The 24,083-nt window shown below is 46.4% G+C and overlaps 1 protein-coding gene across 1 annotated transcript in view; it reads left to right on the plus strand.

Annotated features, from left to right (window-relative positions):
• Nucleotides 1-466: 466 nt before the first annotated feature.
• Nucleotides 467-24,083, plus strand: part of PDLIM1 (PDZ and LIM domain 1) — a 43,807-nt gene continuing 20,190 nt past the window's right edge. Inside the window, exons 1-3 of the mRNA XM_038141120.1 lie at nucleotides 467-636; nucleotides 12,439-12,590; nucleotides 22,300-22,384. Coding sequence (XP_037997048.1) covers nucleotides 541-636; nucleotides 12,439-12,590; nucleotides 22,300-22,384 — 333 coding nt within the window. The 5' untranslated portion in view covers nucleotides 467-540. The remainder of the gene's footprint in view (nucleotides 637-12,438; nucleotides 12,591-22,299; nucleotides 22,385-24,083) is intronic.

Consider the following 24,083-nt stretch of genomic DNA (forward strand, 5'->3'; position numbering starts at 1 on the left):
GGATAAATTAGCAGAGAGGTACCACCCTTCCCAGGCTGCACCCTCACTCATCCGATCCGGGCGGGGAAACTGCAGGCAGGGCCGCTTAATTCCATCGCCCCCATTAGGTTTCAGAGTTAACATTGCTCCGGGCTGGAGAGTATTTGCCTGGGAGATGCCGCGCCGGGGCACTCCTGCGTGCGGCTGCCTGCCGGAGGCTTGTCCTGCCTGCCAGCAGGGAGCGAGTGAGGGGCGCAGGGATTCCCGACCCCGGCACCGCCCTGCCCCGGGAGGGCCTGCCCCGGGAGGCGGCGGGGAGCGGGCGCTGCTGCCCCGGGAGCGCGGCGGAGCGGCTCCTAGCCGGGCAGGCGGCGGGGAGCGGGCGCTGCTGCCCCGGGAGCGCGGCGGAGCGGCTCCTGGCCGGGGAGGCGGCGGGGAGCGGGCGCTGCTGCCCCCGGGGCGGGGCGCGCCCGGCGGGCCGGGGGCGGGCCGGGGGCGGGCCGGGCCCGGCCGGTGCGGGCGGCGGGGCTGTCGGAGCCACCCGCGAGGTGCAGCGCGCACATGGGGACGCACCGCATCGTGCTCTCGGGCCCCGGGCCCTGGGGCTTCCGCCTGGTGGGCGGCCGCGACTTCGAGCAGCCTCTCGCCATCTCCCGGGTAGGGTGGCCTGCGGCGGGCGGTGCTGGGGGCGGCCGGGGTCGGCTCGGGCTGGCAGGTGGCACAACGGCAGAGCCGGGGCGGGAGGTGGGGTTGTCTTTTTCTTCCCCCCCTGTTTTTTAGTTTGTTTGGGTTTTTTATGTTTACGGAGAAATGAGTGGTGGCACACTCAGCCCCTTCACCGGTAGCAGACCGGGGTCTTTGCTTCCCACCGAGCCTCCCTCCTCAGCCTGTCCGTAGGGACCCTGCCGGCAGTAGGAATCCTCTGAGCCTCTGGTTCGGGTCTGGCAGCCCACCCTGCGGGAACCCGTCTCACCGAGGTGGGCTGAATGCTCGCAGGCTTTGCTTGCCATGTATAGTTAAGAGCTTTTGTTTACAGTAGCCATGTTAAGGTGTATTCGGTGCCTCTGCCCGGCTCTGTTCGAAGTCCTTCTTGCCGCCCCTCCCTCCCCCCCTTAAAGAGAAATTAGGAAATAGCAAAAATTTTGAATTGGAACAATTTTAGCGTTGTACATGGCTTTTCCCTCCTCTGCTCCAGCGTTTGGCTGTGAGATGCCGGTGCTCAGTGCCTCGCTGTCCTGTCCCCACCTGTCCCCACAGGTGCTGGGCCCGGCTGGGAGCTGGGCCCTGCCCCGCCCTGCAGGCGACCAGGGCCGCGGACTCGTGTGTGGCGCCCCGAGCCCCAAACTCCTGCTCGGCTTTGGTGGGGTGCACTGCACAGAGACTCTTGTCGGGGCTGGCTGCAGGTCTCCCCCATGGAAATAGGAACGAAGAGATTGCTCCTAGTTCCAGCAATCTCTCGGCTAAACAGAGGCATCCAGCGAGCTGCTGTTAGCCTGGGGCTCTGGCATCTGCCACCATTGCACAATTTCGAAGTGCCCGCATGCCCCAGGTAAGGAAGGGCTGCGGGAAGTGGAAGGTGCCAGAACTTGAATTTACGTGGATTTACTGCCCTTAAAGAAGACCAGGATGGTCAGACTTGTGAATTTTTATAAATGCCTCTTGCCACGGGATCTCCTGCCATGGGGTCCCACCGCCTGAAGGAGCCCAGGTGCCACGGGGAAGCTGCCAGCTGCACGAAGGGCAGAGCTCACAAGTGCTGTTAAACCCACGGGGGGTGGGGGGTGAGTTACTAGTTTTCTGTGTAATCTCTTTCAATTACAGTAATAATGCTTCATTTTTCTAAAGCATTTTTGGGACATGAAAGCAGCTTTACTGTAAGGGAAGTGATATTGACTTCATTGTTATAGTAATTATTGCGATTTCCTTCCAGCAAAGACTCTCAGGCAGAAGGGTGTCTAAAGCCCTACCTGCTCTTAGCTCTTCTTGGTCTCCTATCAATGCTTATAGGCACATACCAAGGGACATAGATCAGCAAAGCAGCAAAAATAACCACCTCATGAGAAATCCTGACCCTAGAGACTAAAATGTAATAAAATAGCCTCTCCGATCGTGGTGACGTAAATGCTGACAATTAACAGCTCTTATCAGGGCTTTCTCTTGTGACCCCTCTGACACTTTTAATTTCCCCTCCCAGACTTCAAGTCATTAATCTTTCCTGTGGTTTGCTCGTAAGACTCCTGGATTTCTCTCCTGGGCTCAGGAGTGAAATTCTTGGCAAGTCTTCCCCTTACCATGTAAAAAAATATCTGATCCAGTTTTGGCCTGTTTTAAAAAGTCTGTTCCTCCTTGTGTGATGACTTTACGTATTCTTGCTTATTTTATTTGGTACCTGTGTTTTCACCAGAGACATTTCTGGCACAGAGCCCGTCTTTCCTCACAGGATGGGATGAGCTGTGGCCGTAGGACTGACATCTGCCCAGGGGTTGTGAGGGCCTTTGTCCTATTGTGTTATGAGATAGGAGGGCTACCTGAGAGGTGAGAGGGTGGGGAGGCTGTAACCTGTGATAAGAGCATTACCCTGGGAGCCTGGGAGGTTGCAGCTCTCCCTCCTCAGCACTTATGTTTTCTTTGTGCTGCAAGCTGGCGGGAGGCGGGTGGGTGCACAGATGTGCTCGTGAGGAGCGCTGTTAGCAGGGGTGCACAGGGCTGGGCTGCCTGTCCTGGGCGTGGGGAGCAGCAGCATCCTGACACTGAGAGTGCTGCAGTTTGGGTGTCAGTGCTGTCCCATGTAGCCAGTGGAGCCTGTCCCAGTGATGCACTGATGAAATCACCAAGCTGTTCCATGTGCTGGCATGGTGGGGTGCCAGGAGAGATGTCCATCCGGGTATGGGCCTGAACTGGGTGTCTTGCACTCTCTGAACCAGGTGCCTAAATTCAGCCTGCATTGCCTTCCAGTAGCTCATGTTTGGCTTCTGGCACCATCATCCTTGTCTAAAGCTGTTAAGCTTTAGAGTTTATCTTGGTATTTATGGCCCTCATCACCATTGTGCCTCAGCTCCTTGCTAGTGGCATTTGGCTTCTCAAGCTCCCCAGTCAGCTAGGGAGCAGCTGCGCTGGAATGTAGTCGTGTTGGTGGGAGGCAGTGCTGTTTGGGTTGCTCTCTGGGGGAAGTCATTGAAACTTGGTGTTGCAGTCCTGGGTCCAAGAAGGATGAGGACCACTGGTGCCATGAGCATGGGAGCCACCAGAGCAGCCTGGCCAAGGGCTTCTGGCTGACAGTGGCTGTGTGGTACCTGTTTCTGGTTGTGCCTTGTAGGAGCAGCAGATGAGAGTGTGGCATTTCCACAACTGCTTTTACCTTGTCTTTTGTCACTGCCCTTCCTCACTTACCACTTGAAATATGTGTTCAGGCTCAAATACATCACAGGCATCTTTTTGTGAGAACACTTCTGGTTTCTTGGTTGTGTTGGACTGGTCTTCCTGGAAAGAACCGAGTATGGAGATTTCACAAGTGCTGCTCATGAGACTCTTGTGGAGTTTCCCGTCTCTTTAGGACAAATGCTTCACAGATGTTTCTGACTTATATTTCTTTTTAAAACTGTAGGGTTCTGGTGGACAGTTTATTGCAGTCTTTGTTCAGAAGAAACCCCAAACTTGTGTTTAGTGTAATGAACTCTGGGCCAAAGTCTGCTGGATTGCCTTACAGGAGTAGGAAAGGCCCTTGTCTTTACTGCTCTTTGTGTGATACTCTGCAGTGAGTCAGTGGGGTAGAATTTGAGAGAAGTTCTTTCTGAGATGTGAATGGGCACAATACATACAGGGTAATGGTTTCTGTAGAGCTGACCTATGCACAGGATAGCTCTCAGTTAAATCCCACTGAGGCTGGGAGCTGATGGAGGGAGCAAGCAGCACGCTGTATAAGCAGCCGCTGATGAAATGGAGCGGTCTGAAAAGCAGTGCAGTTGACAGACCCCATCCCCCTCCATTCCTCAGGTAACATGAGCTGTTGCCTGTTTGGTTGCATTTGATTTTGATAAACATTGAGGCTTTTTGTTTCCAGCTGAATACATGGAACTGTCTAATAAACCTTGTTATTGAGATGATTTTTGTGGTTTGTGGTGGTGATCTTGAGCATCTGACCCAAAATATGGGCAGAGCAGATGTTTGCTGTTTTGTCCTGTCAAAAACCTCCCAGCTCCATTAAGCGTGAGTGTCTCTCGGAGTCTGTAAAACTGGACATTTTCATATAAAACCAATTTTCCGATGGAAAAAATGGTTTCAAGACAGCTCAGTTATGTAAATATGTTAAAAAGATGAAATCCCAACATGATGCTTGTTGCTGATTTTGACCACTGTAAAATGAATTTATCCCTGCTTAGTCTGATATTTTATCTATTTGTGATATTTTAAAAACTATTTATATAAAATACAGAATTGGATCTTAATTAGGTATTTGAGTGTGTTGGTTTTCTTTTCAAGCACGGCCTTCTGAACCAGCTTTATAAACTTAAAGCTTGATTTAGTGGTAAAACTGGACTTGATGGTCTGAAATCAATCACGGGTCTGAATCCTGTGGTGTGAAAAGATACCAGGTTTAGCTTTGGTACCAGCTGATATCCTTGCCCTGTCAGCCAGTAACCCTTGTAGGAAGCTGCTGAGCAAAGGCATCCCAGAGCTGGTGGCGAGGGGTCCCCTGCTGGCAGGGGACACCCTGCTAATGGGCATCGCTTGAGGGATGGGTGGAGACTGTCCTCCCTCTGGTGCATGCCAGGGCTTAGCCAAATGGCACAAGTGACTGCCCTAGGAGCTGGGCTCCAGCCTCTTCCCCAGGTGGAAAGAGACTCTGGCTGCAGGTTGTTTTTCTGAGACATGAAGAAAACTGGGACTTTCCGGGCAGCCCTCTGCTCCCAGAGTGGAACCTTTTGGCCTTTCCTTTGCCAAAGGAAACATGGGGTGTGGTGGATGTGATAGGATTTAGGGTTGGGCTGGCTTTCCTCCTCAGCCTGGAAAGCCTTGGCTGGTCCCCACTGTGCACACCTATGGCTGCAGCTCCTCTGGCATGCGGTCCAGCTCTTGTGCCTGTGACTGCAAATCTCAGCATTGTGCTGGGGTTTTGTTCTGAGGCTGTCTGGGCAGAGGGAGGCAGCTGGGGAAAGCTGCTGGGCTTTATAGGAAGGTGAAGGTGGCTTTATGTTTCCTGCTCGGATGTTTACCTGGCTGCGGGTGGGGCAGGAGCTGTGGCACAGCAGCCCTGCTGTGCCGCACCAGGCAGAGCTGCTCCAGAACTACACAGCTGATAGGGGCCTGTGGAGCACTGGTCATTGGTGTCACCTGCCAAGAGCTTCTGGCCCTGCAGAAGTGGCTGGGCTGGTGTTCAGAGGACGGCAAGATGCCTTGTGCCTTTGCTTGGTGGCAGTCCTGTCTGCGCTGTCAGAGCACACCAGCTGTGAAGAGCAGAGGTTGTGCCCCTACAGGCTTTGAAATCAACATCCATCCTGGCAGTTTCCTGGAAAAATCCTGTGCTTCAAAGGTACAAATGGCTGCTGAGACGTCAAAAAGACTTTTCTGATTTCCCTGACGATCAGGATTTGGATGAAAAGAAATCTTCCCTAATTGTAGCAAGGGCAAAGCAGCAAATTTTCTTGGGGTAAATGCAAAATGCTTTGAGGCAAGGACAGGTTCGATCTTTTCCAGTCCAGTTTCCTGAGTTTGGAGGGACACTTTTACCTTGAAAAAAACTTTTACAATTTTTGGGTTATTAATCAAATGCCTTCTACCAGAGCTACATGCAGGAGCACTACTCTTGTCTTTCCTAGGAGCCACGGTTCTCTTTTCCTCAGTGCGCACACTCAGATTAATTTGTCGGTGGTTATGCAGCAGCTTGATGTCACTCAAACTTTGGAGTTCCCTTTTCTCTGTACCTCTTCCTTGCAACCAGTATAATCTTTTTTGATGATGTCTGACCCACCTTGTTCTGGGCAAGTTCCCCAAAGGGCCTAAAGAGAGAACTCTGCATTTGGAGTGAATGTACCAGCCTCAACATTATGTGAGAACTTTAAGCCCTAGCACTTTAGGTGATAAAAGCAAATGCTGGACTTCTTGGGAGGAAGAAAGCTCTTTTTGGTCCCAGATGTCAAGTTATGTATGGCTGCAGGCTTCTTAGTACCTTTCACCCTCAAAAATTACTTTGTCCATCAAGAAATGTATATGGTTATGTAAAATGAATTGGATTTGAAGGGTGCAGCATCAAAATAATAGGAGAAAATTTTTTTTTCAGTAAAAACAGGGAAATTATAGGAGCCCTAAACTGCATAAATAATTGATGTTGTTCTGGACTACAGTATGGTTGCTGATTACTGGATGTGTTGATTTATTTAGAGGATGAAATAAACCATCAGGAAAGACTCAGCTGTTTTTGAGGCCTTGTTAAAAAATCTCTTGTTTGTTTGTATTAATATGGGACATGTTGCAAAAGAAGCTGTGAGGCTGAGTAACTCCTTGACCATCTGTCTGAGCAAATCCTCTCACCCATGTCTTTTTATACCATGTTACTGAGGTCAGCCCTCTCTGTGCAGTGTCTGATGCCTTCCCCTTTCTGCATTAACAAAGCTCCTCTGGCTGTCAGGGTAGGACATGAAGGCAGGCAGGAGGGTGAGGGCTGGGCTGCCACAGGAGCTTGTGCTGTGGAAGCCCAGACCCTGCTGGGGTGGGCAGATGCTCAGGGGTTTCACAGGCTAGAGGTATGATCCCCTTCTCCTTGTTGTCTCCTGGTGATGATGTGATCTGGGCCAGCACAGAGCAGGCAGGGAGGCTTGGGCTGCAGCCTTGCCAGACTGTGATGCTGCAGAGAATGGGAGCAGCATTGAAGGGAGCTCTCCTGGAGCCAGTTGTAAGGGATATCATTCCTGCTCCCCTAAAGAGAAGGGGTGGGGAATGTGCTTGTCTGAATTTTCTCATAGCCTCTGATCTCTGCTGACCCAGCTGCATGCTTTTGCTGGGAGAAACTTCGACTGCTTAGCATAATACTCCAGTGCTGAGGACATTACTCATGGTAAAAAGCAGTGTGTGTGGGTGGGGAGGATTAAAGTGAATGTCAGAGATGTCTGGCTGTCACTGGTGGCCTTGGAAGTATGTTACTTCATGTCTGTCCTTTCCAGCAATGACCCAGCTGGGTTTTCCTCTCAAACACACATAGGTGCAGTTTCTCCAGATCTTTTTTCTTGGCTGATGTTAATTTTCTCATTTCTTATCTCTTCATCACTTCTTGAGTGTGTTTAGGTGTGGAGTGAGGAGTGATGCCGGAGGCTGCAGGGTCTGTGAGAAACTGTGAAGAGCTGACAGAGTGAGCATGTAGGGTGCCAGAATGGATGAGGGGAGAAGGCCAGAAAAAATTGAATGAATTTTAGACCCACCCATCTATCTTGACTCACAGGGAGCTGAGTTATGCTGCTTTTCATAAAAATGCTTCCCACCCTTCCTCCCTGTCTTTTGCTGTGGGCAGCAGCTTCCCTCAGTATACCCACTGCTGCCTCTTGGATCCTTGCCTGCAGGAGGAACAAAGGCACCATATACCTCTGTCCAGGGACTGCAGAGCTTGTCAGATAGCATGTATGGAGGTTCTACATCAAATATATTTTACATCAAATATAAAATGTAGTTGTGTTTGGCAAGCTCTGGGACAGACAGAAGTTTTATGAAGAGGTCCTGGGAGCTGAATAAGCAGCCAGATGTTTCTCCTGCTGCTGAATCAAAGTGGTTTTTATTGTAAATGTACTTGCCCAAAGACTTTCTGAAGACTTGATATTTCATAGCACTTTCTTTGCTGCTTGGCCACCAGTACAAGCAGGTAGTAGCAAGCAAGCTGCCTGGGAGATAGGCATCTGAGTCGTGCAAAGTTCTGGTGGTGTTGGCAAGATGGAGCCCTAAGTGTGTGTGCAAGAGGGCACATGTGCATAAAACTTCACTTTGTAGTATAAGAAAGAAATGTAGTTTTTTCTTCTATCCAAACCAATCCTGAATCTGTGGGACCTGTTTTTAAAAAAGTGGTCCAAGCCTATAACTGGTCTAAACTGTTATCTACTGCATTGAGTTTTGCATGAATAAATAGTGCACAATCAAACCTGTAGATTATGGGGATTATTTGTTTCTTCCATATGCTGGCACATATGTCTGAGTTGGTATCAAGGATGTAGTTTGATGAGTTTGGTTGTAAGTATCTAGAATATTTCCATAGTAGCCCAGATTTCTTACACAGAACACCACCCAAACAGAGCATCACTCTGGGACCTATTTTGGACACCATATGAATCAGTTCTGCTCTGCCTGTCTCAGCACTGTCTGTTCAACAGCAAAATGACCAAACGGCAGCATTACCCAATTGCTTGGGAACAATCACCTCAAGGTAGGGCATGGCTCCTTTCCAAAGGAACCCTTTGGCCATGATGTTACAAGGTGTGCAGAGCTTTATTCACCCAACCGTGGTGTCTCTGGAACAGGGAGGTTCCCGGTGTCTTGTGAGTCTGCCCATGTTCCCATCTGCTCAAGCACAGTGGAGGAAGCCCAAACCAAGTCAGGGAGCTCTTTTGAAGGACACAAGAGACTGTGCCTTTGCCCAAGCTGTGACTTGTACAAGATTTGTTCCTTGCAGTGTCTTTCAGCCCTTCTCGTCTATCCATGCAGAAGTGCAGCTCTATTTCCGCAGTACTGCCTCACCCACCTGTACAAGATGTGCAAGTCACTGCCTGCTGGTACCGTGGCTCCTGCTGGCCTCTGCTCCATGCTCAGTCAAGAGGGAAGGGTAAGAGAGGCTGGGACAAAGCTTTAGATCATCTGAAAGCAGGAGCAGAGCAGTTTCAGGTGTAAAATTTACTGGATCCCTGCTTGCCTGAAGCTTTTGTTCATTTTTGGAGTCCTTTTGTTTAAGCTGGCTGATAGCTGCCAGCGCTCTGAGCATCTCTGCCTGCTTTCCCCCCAGCCACATGCCTGCTGCTGCTGCTTCCCATGGACCAGGCAGGTATGTAACAAAAATAAAAGCAGGAAAACATCACAGTGGCAGCTCTGTGCTCCTCATTTAATAACAGAAACGCCTTTTGCTTGGCAGCACTGAGATAAGCCCAGACCTTACTGTGAGGGGGGAAGGGAACATTATTAGTAGCTATAAATCATCCTAAAAGGATGGGGGATGGGTTCCCTCCATACCCTGCCCTTGTGCAGACATGTTTGCTGTGAACAGTCCTGGCAGACAGTATGAGCTGGATGTTGTAGGCAGTAGTTTGTGGAAGGTTGCATTTCAGGGCAAGTTATTTCCAGACCTGAAGAAGCTGGATTTTAAAATATGTTTACTTTTGGCAGATACACATCTCTTTTATATTTTTGTCCAACCTTGTAGCTTGTCCTTAGGAGAGAGGATTATATGAGAACCTGAGTGCATGGAATAGCCCCTGTGCTACCAGTGGCTCTTATCTGATGGAGAAGAGCACTCGCATTTCAAATTCCTCTGAAGTGGACACAGAAGGGAACTGACACCACAAGCACTGGCAATGCACTGAGACATCGCTGTGAATGCCAGCTGCTCTTCCTGGTGGCTGTTGGGGATTCTTCAGGAAGCTTCAGTATTTCAGTGTCCCTGGCTGCTGTGGCTTAGCTGCTCCTGCTGATACATGATTGCTTCTACTAGCCTGTCACATATTGTATAATTATCAGTCTTGAAATACAGCAAGCTGTATGGCTCAGTCTCCAGCAGTGTTCCAGTGTTGGTGTTAATCCGCTGTTCTTGACCCTTTGGCAGCTTATCTGATTGACAAGGAATCATGGTAACAGTGTACTGAGCTTGGTGTTCCTCACAGGGTCAGTAATGTGCCTCTCTCCCTCCTTTGGTAGCAGAGGAAATAAAGGCCCCGAGAAACCAAGTTAAGGTCCAGAGATAAGGAAAGGACCCACACTTTGTTTCCTGCAGGCCCCTTTTGCTTTAATGATATCCTTAGGGATATGTCTTACAGATTTTATAATGACAGCTCCCAAATCTGGGGGGACTGTAGGCAGCTATCAGTGCTCAGGATTTCTTCAGAGCTGCAAACTGCCCCTGTGTGCAGGTTTTGGCTGGGTAGAATTGTTTGCAGGGGCTGGTAAGGGGCTGTGCTTTGGATTTGTGCTGAGCACAGGGTTGATAATACAGAGATGGTTTTGTTATCACTGAGCAGGGCTTACACAAAGCAAAGCCTTTTTTGCTTTTTGCACTGCAGTGCAGCAGTGAGGCGTCTGGGGATGCTTGGGACAGCTGACTCCAGTTGGCCAAAGGGATATGCCAGGCCACATGACATCATGCCCAGTATATAAAGAGGGGGAGGAAGGGGAAATGTTTGGAGTGATGTCTTTTGTCTTCCCAAGTCACCATTGTGCATGATGGAGCCCTGTTCTCCTGGGGATGGCTGCTTCCCTGCCTGCCCATGGGAAGGAGTGAATTCATTCCTTGTTTTGCTTTGCTTGTGTGTGTGGCTTTTGCTTTCCCTGTTAAACTGTCTTTATCTTAACCCAGAAGTATTCACTTCTACTCTCCCAGTTCTCTCCCTGGTCCTGCAGGTGGGAGAGTGAGTGAGCAGCTAAGTGGGGCTTGGCTGCTGGCTGGGGTTGAACCACAACACCCTGTCGCAAGGTTTACAGGAGGTACTCTCAAGGCAATGAATCCAGTGGAGTGGCTGCGTACTGCACTCAATGGCCTCGATAGGTCACCGGTCAGCTGAGGGCTGCAGCTTGGCAGGTGGTGATCTTCACATGTAAGAATTTCTGTATCCATTTGGTGCTTTGTCTGGTATTGTCACCAGCACTTCCTCTGTCAGTTCAGAGACTGCTTGTAGCATTCAAAGTGGTGTGCAGGTAGTCATTCACTATTGGTGGACCCATCTGAACTCTTTGAATTAATGTTGAGCACCTTGGTCAGCTTGGGCATCAGTGAACCACTTCTATGTCCTTCCTTTTTCCATTAAACACTTTCCTAGTAGAGAGATGAAAAAAAGAAAAACATCTTGTGATTTTTCTTCTGGTTGGGGAAAATAGCCCACTGCAGTTGTGAGGAGATAGGATGAACAGCTTCAGATTTGACCCAGGGAAAACAGTGATTGCTGCTAATGTGTGACACCTCTAGAAGGGGAATGTTTCCCTGGGGGCAATGATTTGCCAACCAAACTCTAGTTAGGAGGGATTTCTAAATCTTGTGAATGGTATTTATGTCTGAAAGCTCTGCTGGGTTTGCTCAGCTGCTTTCAAGCATGCTGAAACCTAGCATGAATGTGTAGAATGAATACCAGTTGTAATGGACTCATAAATGAGGTATGTCTCAGCTGCAAGGCATGTTTTAATCTGTACTCATGTCTGGGAGCAGTCCACCCTTCTCATTTCCTCTGCCTATTAAATAATGGATGAAATCCCATAGAAATCATAACATTCCTTTCACAAACTCTTTAAAACTGCACAAAATCTTATGTAGTGTTTGCAAAGCCACAAACATTATGTTATTTACCTTCTGCCCAAGCAATAATTTTGGCCCAAAGTGGTCTCAGTTGTTAAGAGGACACCTCTTTACAAGAAGTAGGGTAAAATGAAGAAGCCATTTAGTTGATTTGTTTGAAAATGCCAAGTTTTAGCTGGGACCTTTTTCATTAAGAATGTCAGAATGTCATACTGATGGCATTGCTGCATAGTGTCTACTGTCTGGAACCACATGGAGAGGAAAGGGAGATGCAATGTGGCAACAGGTATCAAGGTGAGCTGTGATCAGGAATGGGGGTTGGTGCTTCTACTTTTTCAGACACTATTGACAACTTGTGGTTTAAGGATGAAGTTTCTGATGCCTTTCCCCCTTCCAATCTGCGTAGATCATACACTGCTTTGGGATTGATCTTGCTGAAGTCAGTAAATGTGTGTTGCACCTGTTTCTGGGAAAAAAACATATTATTACAACTAAAGAAGCAATCCAAAATCTTGAGTCCAAACCTTTCCTTCAAGGAAGAAAAAAAATGAAATTGTAATGCAGGCAAAGCTGTTTGTGATTGGCATTGGTGTTGCAATGACTCTGATACTCTTCTGTCACCTCTGTTCTTGGACTTGGACTTCTGTCTGTCCTCAGCACCTTCTGTTTCAGAGAGCACTTCTCTGTTGAGGAAAGAACATAGTTGCTTTCTTTATGATTTTGCTCTCTAGCATGAGAATTGCCTTGAGTGAAAATATTATTTTTGTTATTTACCTGTTGTTCTCTCTCCAGATTTCTATCTGTGGGTGCCGAAACAAAAAACTTTATCTAAAAGACCTAGATAAATTTATTCTTATAATTTACTTTCATTAATTTTACCTTTTTTGCTTCCAGATACCAGTGAGAAAAAACACAACTTCTGCAATTCCTTTTTAAATGTTGCTATGGAAATCTCCTCCCTGGAAAGTCCATTCATTCTTTTTGCTTTCTCTTAGGTAACTCCAGGCAGCAAAGCTGCAATAGCCAACTTGTGTATAGGAGACCAGATCATAGCCATTGATGGAGTGAACACAGACAACATGACGCACCTTGAGGCGCAAAACAAAATCAAGGGTTGCACAGATGAACTGACTCTGACAGTCAGCAGGTACGTAGCTGAGTGAGACTGGGGCTGGAGAGAGGGAGGATTGCAGGGTGGGCAGTAGCTGTGTTTTGGTTTGACAGTAGACCTCTCGCTGGTTTAATTTGACCTCTTAGTGCTTTGTCTGGCAGGTGCCAGCTAGCAAGAGGGAACTGCATTTTATCCTTTAATCCTAATGCTGCTTGCATTTGCTGCACTTTGCCCTTATGAAAACAACTTTCCATGTGGGGAATTGGCTGATAATTTATGGCAGGGTCTGTCAACTTACTCTGTGGCTCCTGACTGCAAGAAACCAAAGATAGTCTCATGAAAACTTCACTCATAGCAGAGGAGGTGTAACCAGAGATGACCTTCCTTCATTGCATTCCTTTAGCAGTTAAAATATGTGCTTATGTGTAGTTCCAGCTGATTAACTGCCTGGTTTCTGCCAAGCACAGACTCAGAAATGTACATTTTTAAGCCTCTTGATCAAACAGCACTGTCAGCCTTAAACAGTGATGACCCAGGGTGCAACAAAGTTCCTCTTAGGCGTCAGTCTCTCGAAGTCCTGAAAAACCAAAGGCAGGTGACAGCTGAGCCACAATTTCTGCCACTAGTGTAGAGCACAGGCTGACTTCAGCTTTCCCACCATCTTGAACTGCGGAGCAATGGAGAGATTCATTCCTTTCCCCAGCCATGCTTTATTGTTAGGCCATCTTTGTTCGGAGAGGAAATGGAGGTGGGAAGGCAGGGCTCTGCTTTGCATTGAGCCGTTGCTACTAAAAGGAACTGGTGCTGGGGATCTATCCTTCCTTTTGGTGTGAATTGCAGCTGCAGGTACTGGTGCTTTTCAAAGTCAGGTGGTAGATGCAGTATAGCATTTCTAGTGGCTCTGGAGCAAGTTTTTTCTGTACCTGCCTTCCGTAAGAATGATCATCTATCAGTTTCAGGGCAGATGCAGGGGAAGTGCTTTCAAAAGGAGTGCAAAAGCATGCCTTAAATGACACAGTGGTTCAGTTTGTTCAGGGCTTTTCTGTGATAAACAGAAGTCTTTACCATGGCTTAGACAATGCCAGGAGTTCAGCAGGCATTTCCCAGTCCAGGAAGAAGCGATGGGTCTTGGCCAAAAGAAATGCCTGATGGTTCATTAAGGGAATTCACAGATGGAAGAACGGTGGAAGCACAGTGCAGGCAGTGTGAATGGGTAGTGAACATTGCAGCAGCCTGTTAACCCCAGAGTTTCTCATATTGGCCTTGAACTTAGCAGCATGTAATCTTCCTGCAAAGGAGTGTTCCTTTTCCTCTCCAAAAATCCAGCTGCTTGACTTGGTAAACCAGTGCCATATGGTTCTGGCTGGGAAAGAGGAAGGGAGGCAAGGGCTCTTTCAGCCTGCGGGCAAGTTCACTCTTACAGATCATTGAGTCTGTAAAATGTGTTTGCTAATGTTAATTACAAAGTCGTTAAGTTTATAGCTACCCTATGCACATTTCATTGGCCTTGGGCTTGGAAGCTGCCATGGGAGAGATTTCTAGCTGGATCTGCAGCTGTGTAAAATTGTGCAGGGGCTTTCAGTTTACACAACTCAACTCTTTCAAGACCCTCTTTCAATGAGGTAGCATGAGTGTGTGTTGGATGCTTCTGCTGCTGTACTGATCACTAAGTTCTGCTGACAGAAGGCCGGGAAGAGTGTCAAAACTGCAAGAATGTGAAAGCAGTGATCTGACTTCTTACACTTTAGAGTTTGATATTACTACCCATTGCTCTATGGAAAATCTGTGTACATCATATTGTCTTTCCTGGTTGTACTCTGTTGAGAATATTTTATCCCTAATGCCCAGTGTCTCCTCCTAGGCCCCATAATTGTGTTGGTCTAAATGCAGCTCCACTCAGTGGTCAGAAGTGCCATGTAGTCTTTATTGCTGAGGCAGGAGCACTTCTTTACTTTACAATCTAAGGCCTTAAAATGAAAGGCCCTGAGAGGATGCCTAGAGAGGTGACAGAGAAAGCATTTTAAAAGACCTGGAGCCATACTTCATCTTCCTGCTCAGCTTAAGGAAGGGGAAGTGGGTGAGGAAAACAGACTGTGGTGTGGTGATGATCTTCTCTGTGAAGAAGGGAAGGACATTGCCATGGGGGTGGAGAGGTTGGAAGATTCTTGGAGAAAATGAGTTCCACCTGGCCAAGTGGTATGGCTTGGGCTTCCTGAGCTTTGGTGGGCACAGTTCTGTCACTAAGGCTTGACCATACAATATAGTTGGTGAGGAAGGCTCACAACACAGGTCAGAGCTGAAAGTTTTTTCTCTGTCAAAGTAGCTCCGTAAATATTTGGCTGAGTATGAAAAGGAGTGTATATCATTTGCACTGCAATACCAGCACCCCTTGGGTCTGGTCTCCACTCTGTGCAGTTGTAGCTCATTAGCTGAATCAATTGTACCAAGGAGCTGTGCTGGTTGGAACATTACACAGCTGGTGGGAGGATGTGCACAGCTGTGCTAGGTTTTCTCGAGTGAGAAGTCTTTCCTGTCCTCCTTTTCTACTCACCATTGGAGAGATGTCTTGTGAAAGCTTAAGTCCTTAGTGATTTTTAAATTGCTAGCTGATGAATTTTGAATGATTACTTATTTAAATGATTACCCATGCTAAATATTCTCTGACCTGCATTCAGTGTGGCAACAAGGTTGTGCCAGGTGGATTTCAGACACAGGTCTGAGCTCACGCCAGGTGTTTCAGTTTCACCAAAGGATTAACACTGTTGTGACAGTGGAGACTTCATTTGTGACTGTGCTGTACACGTGATGAGTGTATGTGGTTTGAAGACCCTAGCGGGTGAATTAGTGCGAGTCAAATCTTTAAAGGATAATATATACAATGGTGGTATCTCTGCTGCAGAAAGCCTTTAAGCTGCAAGTAGCTGGAAGCTAGGAGAGTGTTTCATGAAAGTATTATGCTTGTCTTTTTCATCTGCTCTTCTGTGAACCAAAACAATCTTTATACATGTGTATTCTTCAAATAGGCAACTCTCTTCTCTTTTAACGACAGCCAAGCAGTTAAGATGTCTTCATGTTTGGCTTACTAATGATTATTTAAGAGAAGTGTAAATATAGAGAATTGAAAGGACCTAAATGCTTCTGGTAAAGGAAATGCTGTTTGCACTGTATGCTTGATTGTGTATATCAACAGCATTCCAATGTTTCCTGTTTCGTTATTTTTCTTAGCAATGGTAACGGTCCAAAAATATTTCAGATCAGATTGTAGGCAGGAAATCTTGTCTAACACAAGTCACCATTAAAAACGTATCAACTTTCTAGCTGAAGAAAATATGCCTGATCTGCTTTTTCACCCAAAGGGGCAAATCTCGTAATTTCCTAGGATTTAAAACCCAGCCACAAATTGCTTTCTTTGAATACTCTTTCCTAAGTGGCACTGCCAGGTGCTTTGCTATTCGACTTGTGAACAGAGTTGGAAAGGTCTGTCTTCTGCCTCCAAAGTGGATGTTCAACAATGTTGCCGTAGATAACAAATTCCCACCGAACTCACTGTGTCTAGCAGCTCCTGCTCTTTTCTGAGCCTGTTTGTTTATTCATTTTGCTTTTTGTTTCAAGAGAAATGTAGTTACCAAAAAATCAAAGTAAATGTTCCATTAGTGTTTTCAGCAGTGTAAAATCAAGCTCAAGACAGTGCTTCAGTCAACTCAAGCCTACCTGGTTGCTGAACTGAGAAATTCACAGGGAGATTTTTGAGTCTCTCTATAGGAAAAATGAAGTTTGAATATTTTAGAAGAGCTATGCTTCTTTTTCCTGGTGATTTCATTTTTTCAAATTAGGGTGTGAACACCACTGCACTGACATGTTAGGGGTGAGCTAAGCCTCTCCCGGCATTGCTCTCCATTAATGGGGTAAGCAGCAAGATGTGTCCAGGAACTTGGAGACAACTATCAACTTTCTTTGGAAATTTAGTGTATTTTGAGTAAGATGCTTTCCCTGAAAAAGAACATTCAAAGCAAAGAAGGTGCAGGAGAAACAGATACTCCTACCACAAAATTCACAGGATAGTCAAACAATCCAGGCATCACCCATGTCAGTGGAAGTGCTCATGATGAATTTGACACACAGTTCTGTTGTGGCTGCAGATGTACAAAAGCAGACAAATGTTCATTGCGGCACAGGTGAAAATTATTTCTATAACAAATGGCTCTTTGCCTCTGGCTATAGTCACCAGATGGGTGGTGGAACTGTGCAGCCCTGAGCAACCCAAAGGTAAAAGTGTATATTTATATAAGGGTTTTTTTCAACAAAACAGGTGTTCCTGTAGTGAGTCTGTCCTTCCCTTTATGTCTGGAGGCAGTTTGGGGGTGGTAGAGGAGAATATTTTTTTAAAAGTTTGCAAATATGTAATGTCTTGTTCTGCTCCTACTGTCATTTTCCTCAAATTTCAAGCTGCCTTTCTGCTACTCTGCTGCTAGCTTATAATACATTAATGCACCTTTTTTGATTGCAAAATAGTCTTTTAATTTGTTGAAAGTGCCGCCAAGGAGTGAAGCTATGTATTTGTTCTTTGAAAAGTGCTAGGATCATGGAAGTCAGGTCTGCTACCAGGACCTGTTAAATGGATTGTCAGAAAGGATCATGTGTAGATGCTTATGAAGAAGAAGAGAGCACATGTGTCATGTCCTTTCATTTTGTGTGGTTAGGTTTGGTTGCACTCTTGCTTGCTCCATGTGTTCCCAGGTCTGAGCTGTGGGGAATAGTTGCTGAAGGCCACAATAGGCTTGGATTTCTGTTCTAGGAAGTTGGTGGAATCCGTTGACTCATTTAGGTTTGCTTTTTTGCTTCCCTGCCAAGAAGAGTTTTCCAGTTCTGTCATCTTACTAATAATGCTTTTGGCCCTGGGAAAAGCCAGCTGCTCAGTGTGCAGCTATATAAGGCCATGCAGGTTGCCTGGCCCTCTGTGGCCACTCCCAACCTCTCCATGGCCAGTGTGGTGCTTCCAGCCCTTGTGGGTGCATGCCAGCAGCTTTTACTAACAACAGGCACGTTCAAAGTAATTTTGGTATATCAAGATTGGTATTTGTTGTGATTTTACAGCCTCTTTGGTGAGGCAGTAAGAGTTAACTCTGCAGCTGGCTAGTTAGAGTCTCAGCAGTCAGTGTCTTAGCCTTTGTAGCTGTCATGAACCTGCTCCAGATAGACAGAATAAGCCACAGAAGTTTAACTGGGGTTGCCTTTTTGGTTTTAGTGGTTGTATAAAGAGACCCCTGAGATGCAAGAGGGCCATGCATGGAGGGAGACATACATTTGGGGCCTCCTGTCTCTGTGGAGTTGTGACTGTCATTGCTGTTTGAATTGGCAGGAGGCTGTATGCAGCCTGAGTACAGTTTTGCTTGCCAAACTGAATATGTCCATTAATGGATGTTTGTTAAAAGTGACTACTCATGTTTAAAGCCTGCATTTGACAGCTGTTGCAGCTAAAAGGCTGATTAAAAGGTACCTTCCTGGTAGCCTGACAGCTCTTGTAGTTAGTTTCTAAACTTTATTAAAACGCCTGTTGAAAACTCTGGTGAGAGGATTGTGAAAGATAAATTCTTTAGGTCTTTCCTCATTTTTCCGCTAAAGAACTTGGTGCTACACAAGAAACTTTTCAGTCTTTTGGGGTTTATTTGCTACTTGGTATCTTAGTTGTGTCCATCCCAATGTTTGAAATGAGATGTGAATGAATGTAGATGTGCCTTTCTTCTTTATGGAAACTGCACAGTTCCTGGCATAAAGAGTTAGACCCTCATTTCCCAGCTCTGGATTTTCCCTTGAAGCTATGGCCCAACTTTGCACGCAAAGTGCTGATAGCAAAATCCGGGCTCTTGTGATGTTTATATTACATCATGTTCAAGACAAGCTGCTTGAAAAGTGTTGTTTCATAAATACCTCTCCATATTCCTGCCTTGACTTGCATGTGGTTTCCTTCCTTCTTTTCCTACCAGTATCTCTGCATCCAAACTAGCATCAGAGAAATTTCTTTCTAATCCTGGGTTTTGGTTTCTGCCTGGATGAAACAGGAGATGCATGGCTCATTCCCTGGCCCTGTCTAAGTTACTCTCTATCCTGTAGTAAGGAAACAACGTGGAAATGTGAACTGCAAAAATGACAGAATTTGTATATCAATGTGCCTGCAGTTAATTTTCCTGACCAACATTCTCAGGCTTGTTTGTGTCATGTTTTTGTCTCCTTCACTGTTTGAGTGTTGCTCTCTGATGGAGTCTCATTTGAAAGAATATGCATTAGAAACCATATTATAAAATAAATATTCATCGGTTTATCAAGAGTTTCTGAGATCTGATAAGGATGCCAAAGCCCCTGGCTTTCACCAGACAGGATGGGATTCCCCAGCAGGCGGTTGGACATCCAGCCCCTACACCAGTGGAGAGGCAGGTCTGGCAGCCCTGCTAGCATGGCCCTGCTCAGTGGCAGGGGTACAGCCTTGCTGAGGGCAGCGTGGAGGTGTTTTTTTGGCTGTGGGCCTTCTCCCTCGAATTTAGGGAACAGAAAGCCATTACCAGCAGCAGCCTGGTGTGAGCTGAAGCTCTGTTACCAAGGCTGGGTTCAGCTGTCTACTCTGATGCCTGTTCCCTCCTTCATGAAGCTAAGATACGGAAACATATGGATACGATACAAACACGGTGAGTCTAACCTGCCCTGCTGTCTGTGCCTGGTGCCCACACTTCCCAACACTGCAGAAAGTAAGCCCTGGGCCAGCAGTGGGACATAAGGTGAACTTTTAGGTGGTGCTTTTCTTCCTCCTGCCCCACTTCAGTAGAATTACAGGCATTGACACAAGAAGCAGAGCCTGGAACACTTTCCCAAGAGCTGGGACCATCATGGTTCTACCTAAGACCCACAGACTGTGGGCTCTGCAGGTGGGATGGGGAGCATGCCTTGAAAGATCTGCTGGGTAGAGCCAGGGAGAGCAAAGCTGTGTCCTTTTTGCCGCTTCACTGGGGCCATAAATGGGCTGCTGAGAGTGGCTGGGGGGCTCTTCTGCAGCTGTTGTGAATACAAAGGGAAGCTTTATCTTCTCTGCCTCAGAGGGACAGATGCATGGCCTATTTAACATTCCTGCTTGGATAACTTCTAGACTGGATTGAAAGTAAAGCTTGGAGTGACCTTGCTGCTTCCATTTATATCCAGTGACAGAGCAGTATGGCAGCAGTCTGGGGAACAAACTTGAGCTATTTGCCTTGCTTATAAATAAAGGAGAAGAATTTGGTGAAACCCCCCATGGGCTGCAGTAGTTGGCTGTAATTGCCTCCTCTCTTCTGGAGACCAATGTGCTGTGTGATCAGCACCTCAAACGCACTGAGGGCCAGTGGGATGAAAACAAGTGCCTGGGGGGAAGTTTCTGTTCCATATTCATACACTGCCCTGCTCTAGGCTTACATTTTTCAGTGTGAATAAAGCCTTCTCATGCTTCTGAAAGCTTATAATAAACTGCTGTGAAAGAAAATGCTACCTCAGAAGTTCTTGGATCACTGCTGCAAACACTGGCACAGGGATGCCTCATGCTAGAAAGCAGCAGAAGTGTTTAATGCTCTCTGAGCTGCTCTTTCATCTCCAGTCAATGTCCCTTTGCTTATAGCCTGGCTGGCTGGGTGTCTCATTTCCATACATTTTGCTGTGTCCCCTGTTTTTCCAAAGGAGATGAAACTTGGTCATACATGATCTACAAACGCTTCCAAGGAATAAGGCTTTGTATTCATCATCAGCCTGCTTCCCTATGTGCAAACAGTCTTCAGGTGTGGAAAATACAGGCATCCTGGAAATGGGTGTGACCTTGTGAGGCTCGATAGCCATAATCTGGGTGGAATTGCTGGCTCCTCAGGCACCTTAAAGCACGAGTGCCCAGAAGCAAGGAGAGAATGGTTGTTTTGTATTCACCTGAGACATGTTGGCCATCCAGTCACACCATCATCTTGTGACAAGATGATGATCAGATTGGTGTGGATCCGATACCATGCAGCTCTTACTCATACTTGTCTGTGTGTGCCCCAGCTTGCCAGACAGCAGCGTTTGAGTGGTATGGGTTGTCAGGTATCAGCTGGGCTTGCAGGATGCAATAACTACGAGTCAAAGGTTTGCTGTACCGGAATACCCATAAAGCATATCAGGTGTGACCTGTGTGTTTGTACTTTTCCTGTGAAAGGAGGTACAGCACAGCAGCCTTCATTCAGGTTTCTTCTGTGTAAAGTCCACAGTGCAATAAAGGGAATAGCAGATAAATAAAACACTTCTTTCCTGGCTGAGCATGCTGCCTCCCATTTCCTCACACTGAGCTACCCTCTAGGTGCAAATATTAAAATACTATTTATGCAGCAAATATCTGGAATGTATATGTACATCTCAGCTAACTTTGGGCTGTTTAAAAAAATGTTGTGACTTTGGAGGGCTTTTAGAAGAATGGTGCACACCAGACTGAATATATTCTGGGTAGCTCTATACCCTGTTTGTCCATCTTTGTTAGCCTTTTCTTTTTCTTCTCTCTTCCTCCTTCTTTAACTGAAAAATCTCTTTCCACTTATCCAGTTAATTCACAATGGAAACATTCCTGTTTTGCTAACTAAGCACTTAAATTATAGCTAGTCCTTGACCCACAAATACCTAGGAAGTACATCTATTTCCAGTTCCAGCTTCCAGAAAAGGTCCCTGTCAAGAGGACAGAACATGGTTTTCAGACCTCATCCGGAGAGTTTATCAGCCATCTGGTTGCTGCATGATGCAATACTTAGCATTGAACAGCAGTTTTCATTCAACAATACTGCAGTCACTCATTCCCTACTCTTCAAAAGTTTGGGAAAAGTGGCACTGTTTAATCTATCTGAGATGCTAACTACTGTCTTTACTTCTGAGAAATGTAGGCACCATATGTTTCCCACAACATATTTCAAGCAAATCCAAGCACTACACTTCTTCCTCGCCACTTGTTTGTCATTCTTTGGGACATAGCAAAATTCCACAATGATGATGGTAAAAGCAGTTGGATTTAGTTGTAGATCTTGACTTGTGTTTCAGACTACTGTGAGTAATTGGGTCAGACCACAGACCAGTAAAGGTTATGTAGACTTTCTCTGTCACATGAGGTCATCTCAGTTCTCAGTCCCATTGCAGGCGGGGTTTTTTCATTTTCTTTTCATCATTCCAAAAGGCTTCTGTTTGTTCAACATGGATACCACTGTAAATAAGAAGAAAATTCGGAAGCCCCAAATGAAAAAATATTTCTAGCTTATCTCCAAGGCAGTCCAACCTCAAGAACAAAATGTTCTTTGTATAGTCAATACAGATAAGAATCATTCTCTTTCTGGCTACCCATAAAAGCTGAAGCACATAGCAATCTGAATTGTCCCACTTAATTAAGGCATCTGCAGGATATCTCCAGCTTCTGCTTTTGGGTAACCCCCAGCTTGACAGCCTGGATGGGAGCCAATGCCTGATGTGTTGCCTGTGGAGTCACAAAGAGTTGGCCAGGACAGTCACTAATGAGATCTTGTCTTGCTCCAAGGACCTCACTTATCTAAGCCACCTACATTGTGTACCTAAAATGAGGCTGTCTAGATTCCTCCTGATGTGGATTGTGCTATATTTGAGAGACTGCGGAAATGTTTGAGAAATTGATGAACTTTGAGTCTTTTAATAACAATTATGGTGCTCACTGATGAAAGCAGATTAATTATTCAAAATTTGTGTGTTGCAGAACGGAGGCAAAAGTCTGGTCACCACTTGTAAGCGAGGAGGGAAAGACACATCCTTATAAGATGAATCTGGCCTCTGAGCCACAGGTAAGTCCTGAAATAACTGCTGTTGTTCCCTCTTACTCCTGTGAGGGAAGTTCTGGGCCTGATCCTCCAAGGAGCTGAGCATGTGCCACTCTGTTAATCGTGTTGGGGGTAGCATCATGTCCCATACTATCAAGAGATCATGTGGCCCTTGGAGGCCTTGAGAGTTGGACTCCCTCCCTCATGGTGAGAAGCCTGCTGCTGTGGAGAGCTAATTGGGTGCCATGCCTAAAGTAACCTGCTTGAGTCAGAGGTGTCTCCATCTGCATGCTCACACCTACCACAGGGCACAGAAGGCACTGTAGAGGTGTGGCCCAGTAAATCATTGCTACTGTACTAAGCCAGTTGGTTGTCACAGATAGAAAAGACTTTAGGGGTGAGGAATATTATTCACTCAGTGTTTTCTCTTGGTTTGGTTTGTATTTTTTTCTCTTACTCAGTAAGCTCTTAGCAGTCTACCTGTGGAGAAAGTGGAAGAGAAATACACGAGGATCTTACGTCTTTTATCTGTGTGGCAGATCATGCAGCCTCTGTCTAGGAAGTTGGTTTTGTAACCTGTTGACAGCCTTGTTTCATTGGCCTGCTGCCTCTGTCAAGTAAATGTAGTAATAACAGCGACCTGTGCAAGGGCATCGCCTGGGCTAGATTTAGAGGACTGCACTGCAAAAAATCTAAAATAACTACACTAAAGTCAATGGCATTCCTCTGGATTTTCACTGGGGCAGTGACATGGCCCCAGTGGATTCTAGCCCAAGCACACATACCATGTGAGTCTTTCTAGCAAAATAAGTAGATTATAAAACTAGTTTGACTCTGCAAATAATTAAGCACTAACATGGCTGTTTTGGTTGGAAAGCACCTGAGACTAAAGCAGCACATGTGCAGCAACACCCTGCCCAGACCTTGGCCTGGGATCTGTCCATGTTCTCTTTCACATCAGACTTCTCTGTATTGCTTGGCCCGAGAAGTCGGTGCGGCATTCTCCAGGTATTTCATAACTCTGCCAAGGCACAGTGTGAGAGTGAGCCATTTGAGCTGGAGCCATGTGGTGACACCTGTCTGTGACACTGTTGAGCTGAGGTCTGCTCTGTGCCTTCTGCTGGCCAGGTTTTGGAAAGGCTCTGCTTCAACCTTGAGACTTGGGGGCTATCTCTTGCCAAAGGAGTGGGGCAGAGTCTGCACTGAGGCTTTGCTGCAGTGATGCAGAGAGCTGTCATTTAATTCAGCAGGAGACTTAATCCTAGAGACCAATTTCCCAATGCAGCCATTAGCAAGAATTCAGCTAAATGCCATAAAATCAAATATACAGCACAACACATGCCCTAAGTGGGATTTTAAAGTAGCTCACTAATTTTAGTTAACTGCAGCAAGAAACCTGCTGCTGAACTCCCCTGTCACTCACTGCCTCACCACATTTTTGCCCCCCAGTCCAGCCTGGATAGATGGTCAGGAATTAGCAGTAATGCTGCTGGTGGAAGACATTCCCTCCTAAGTCTTAGTCCTGGTTCTAACTCTGGCCACTGGATAGATATCCTGATACTGCTAGTTTCTAAGTATAGTACAACTGAATTTATTGATAGCAACTGACTGTTACTATTGATAGTAACTGACTTGACCAGGAGAATTTGATGCACAACTGAGTGGAGAAATTCATGATACAGAGCTTATCTCTGAGCAGTGACCATTGTCTTAATCTTGTACT

Source organism: Motacilla alba, chromosome 6, assembly GCF_015832195.1.
Source record: "Motacilla alba alba isolate MOTALB_02 chromosome 6, Motacilla_alba_V1.0_pri, whole genome shotgun sequence".
Lineage (NCBI taxonomy): Eukaryota > Metazoa > Chordata > Aves > Passeriformes > Motacillidae > Motacilla > Motacilla alba.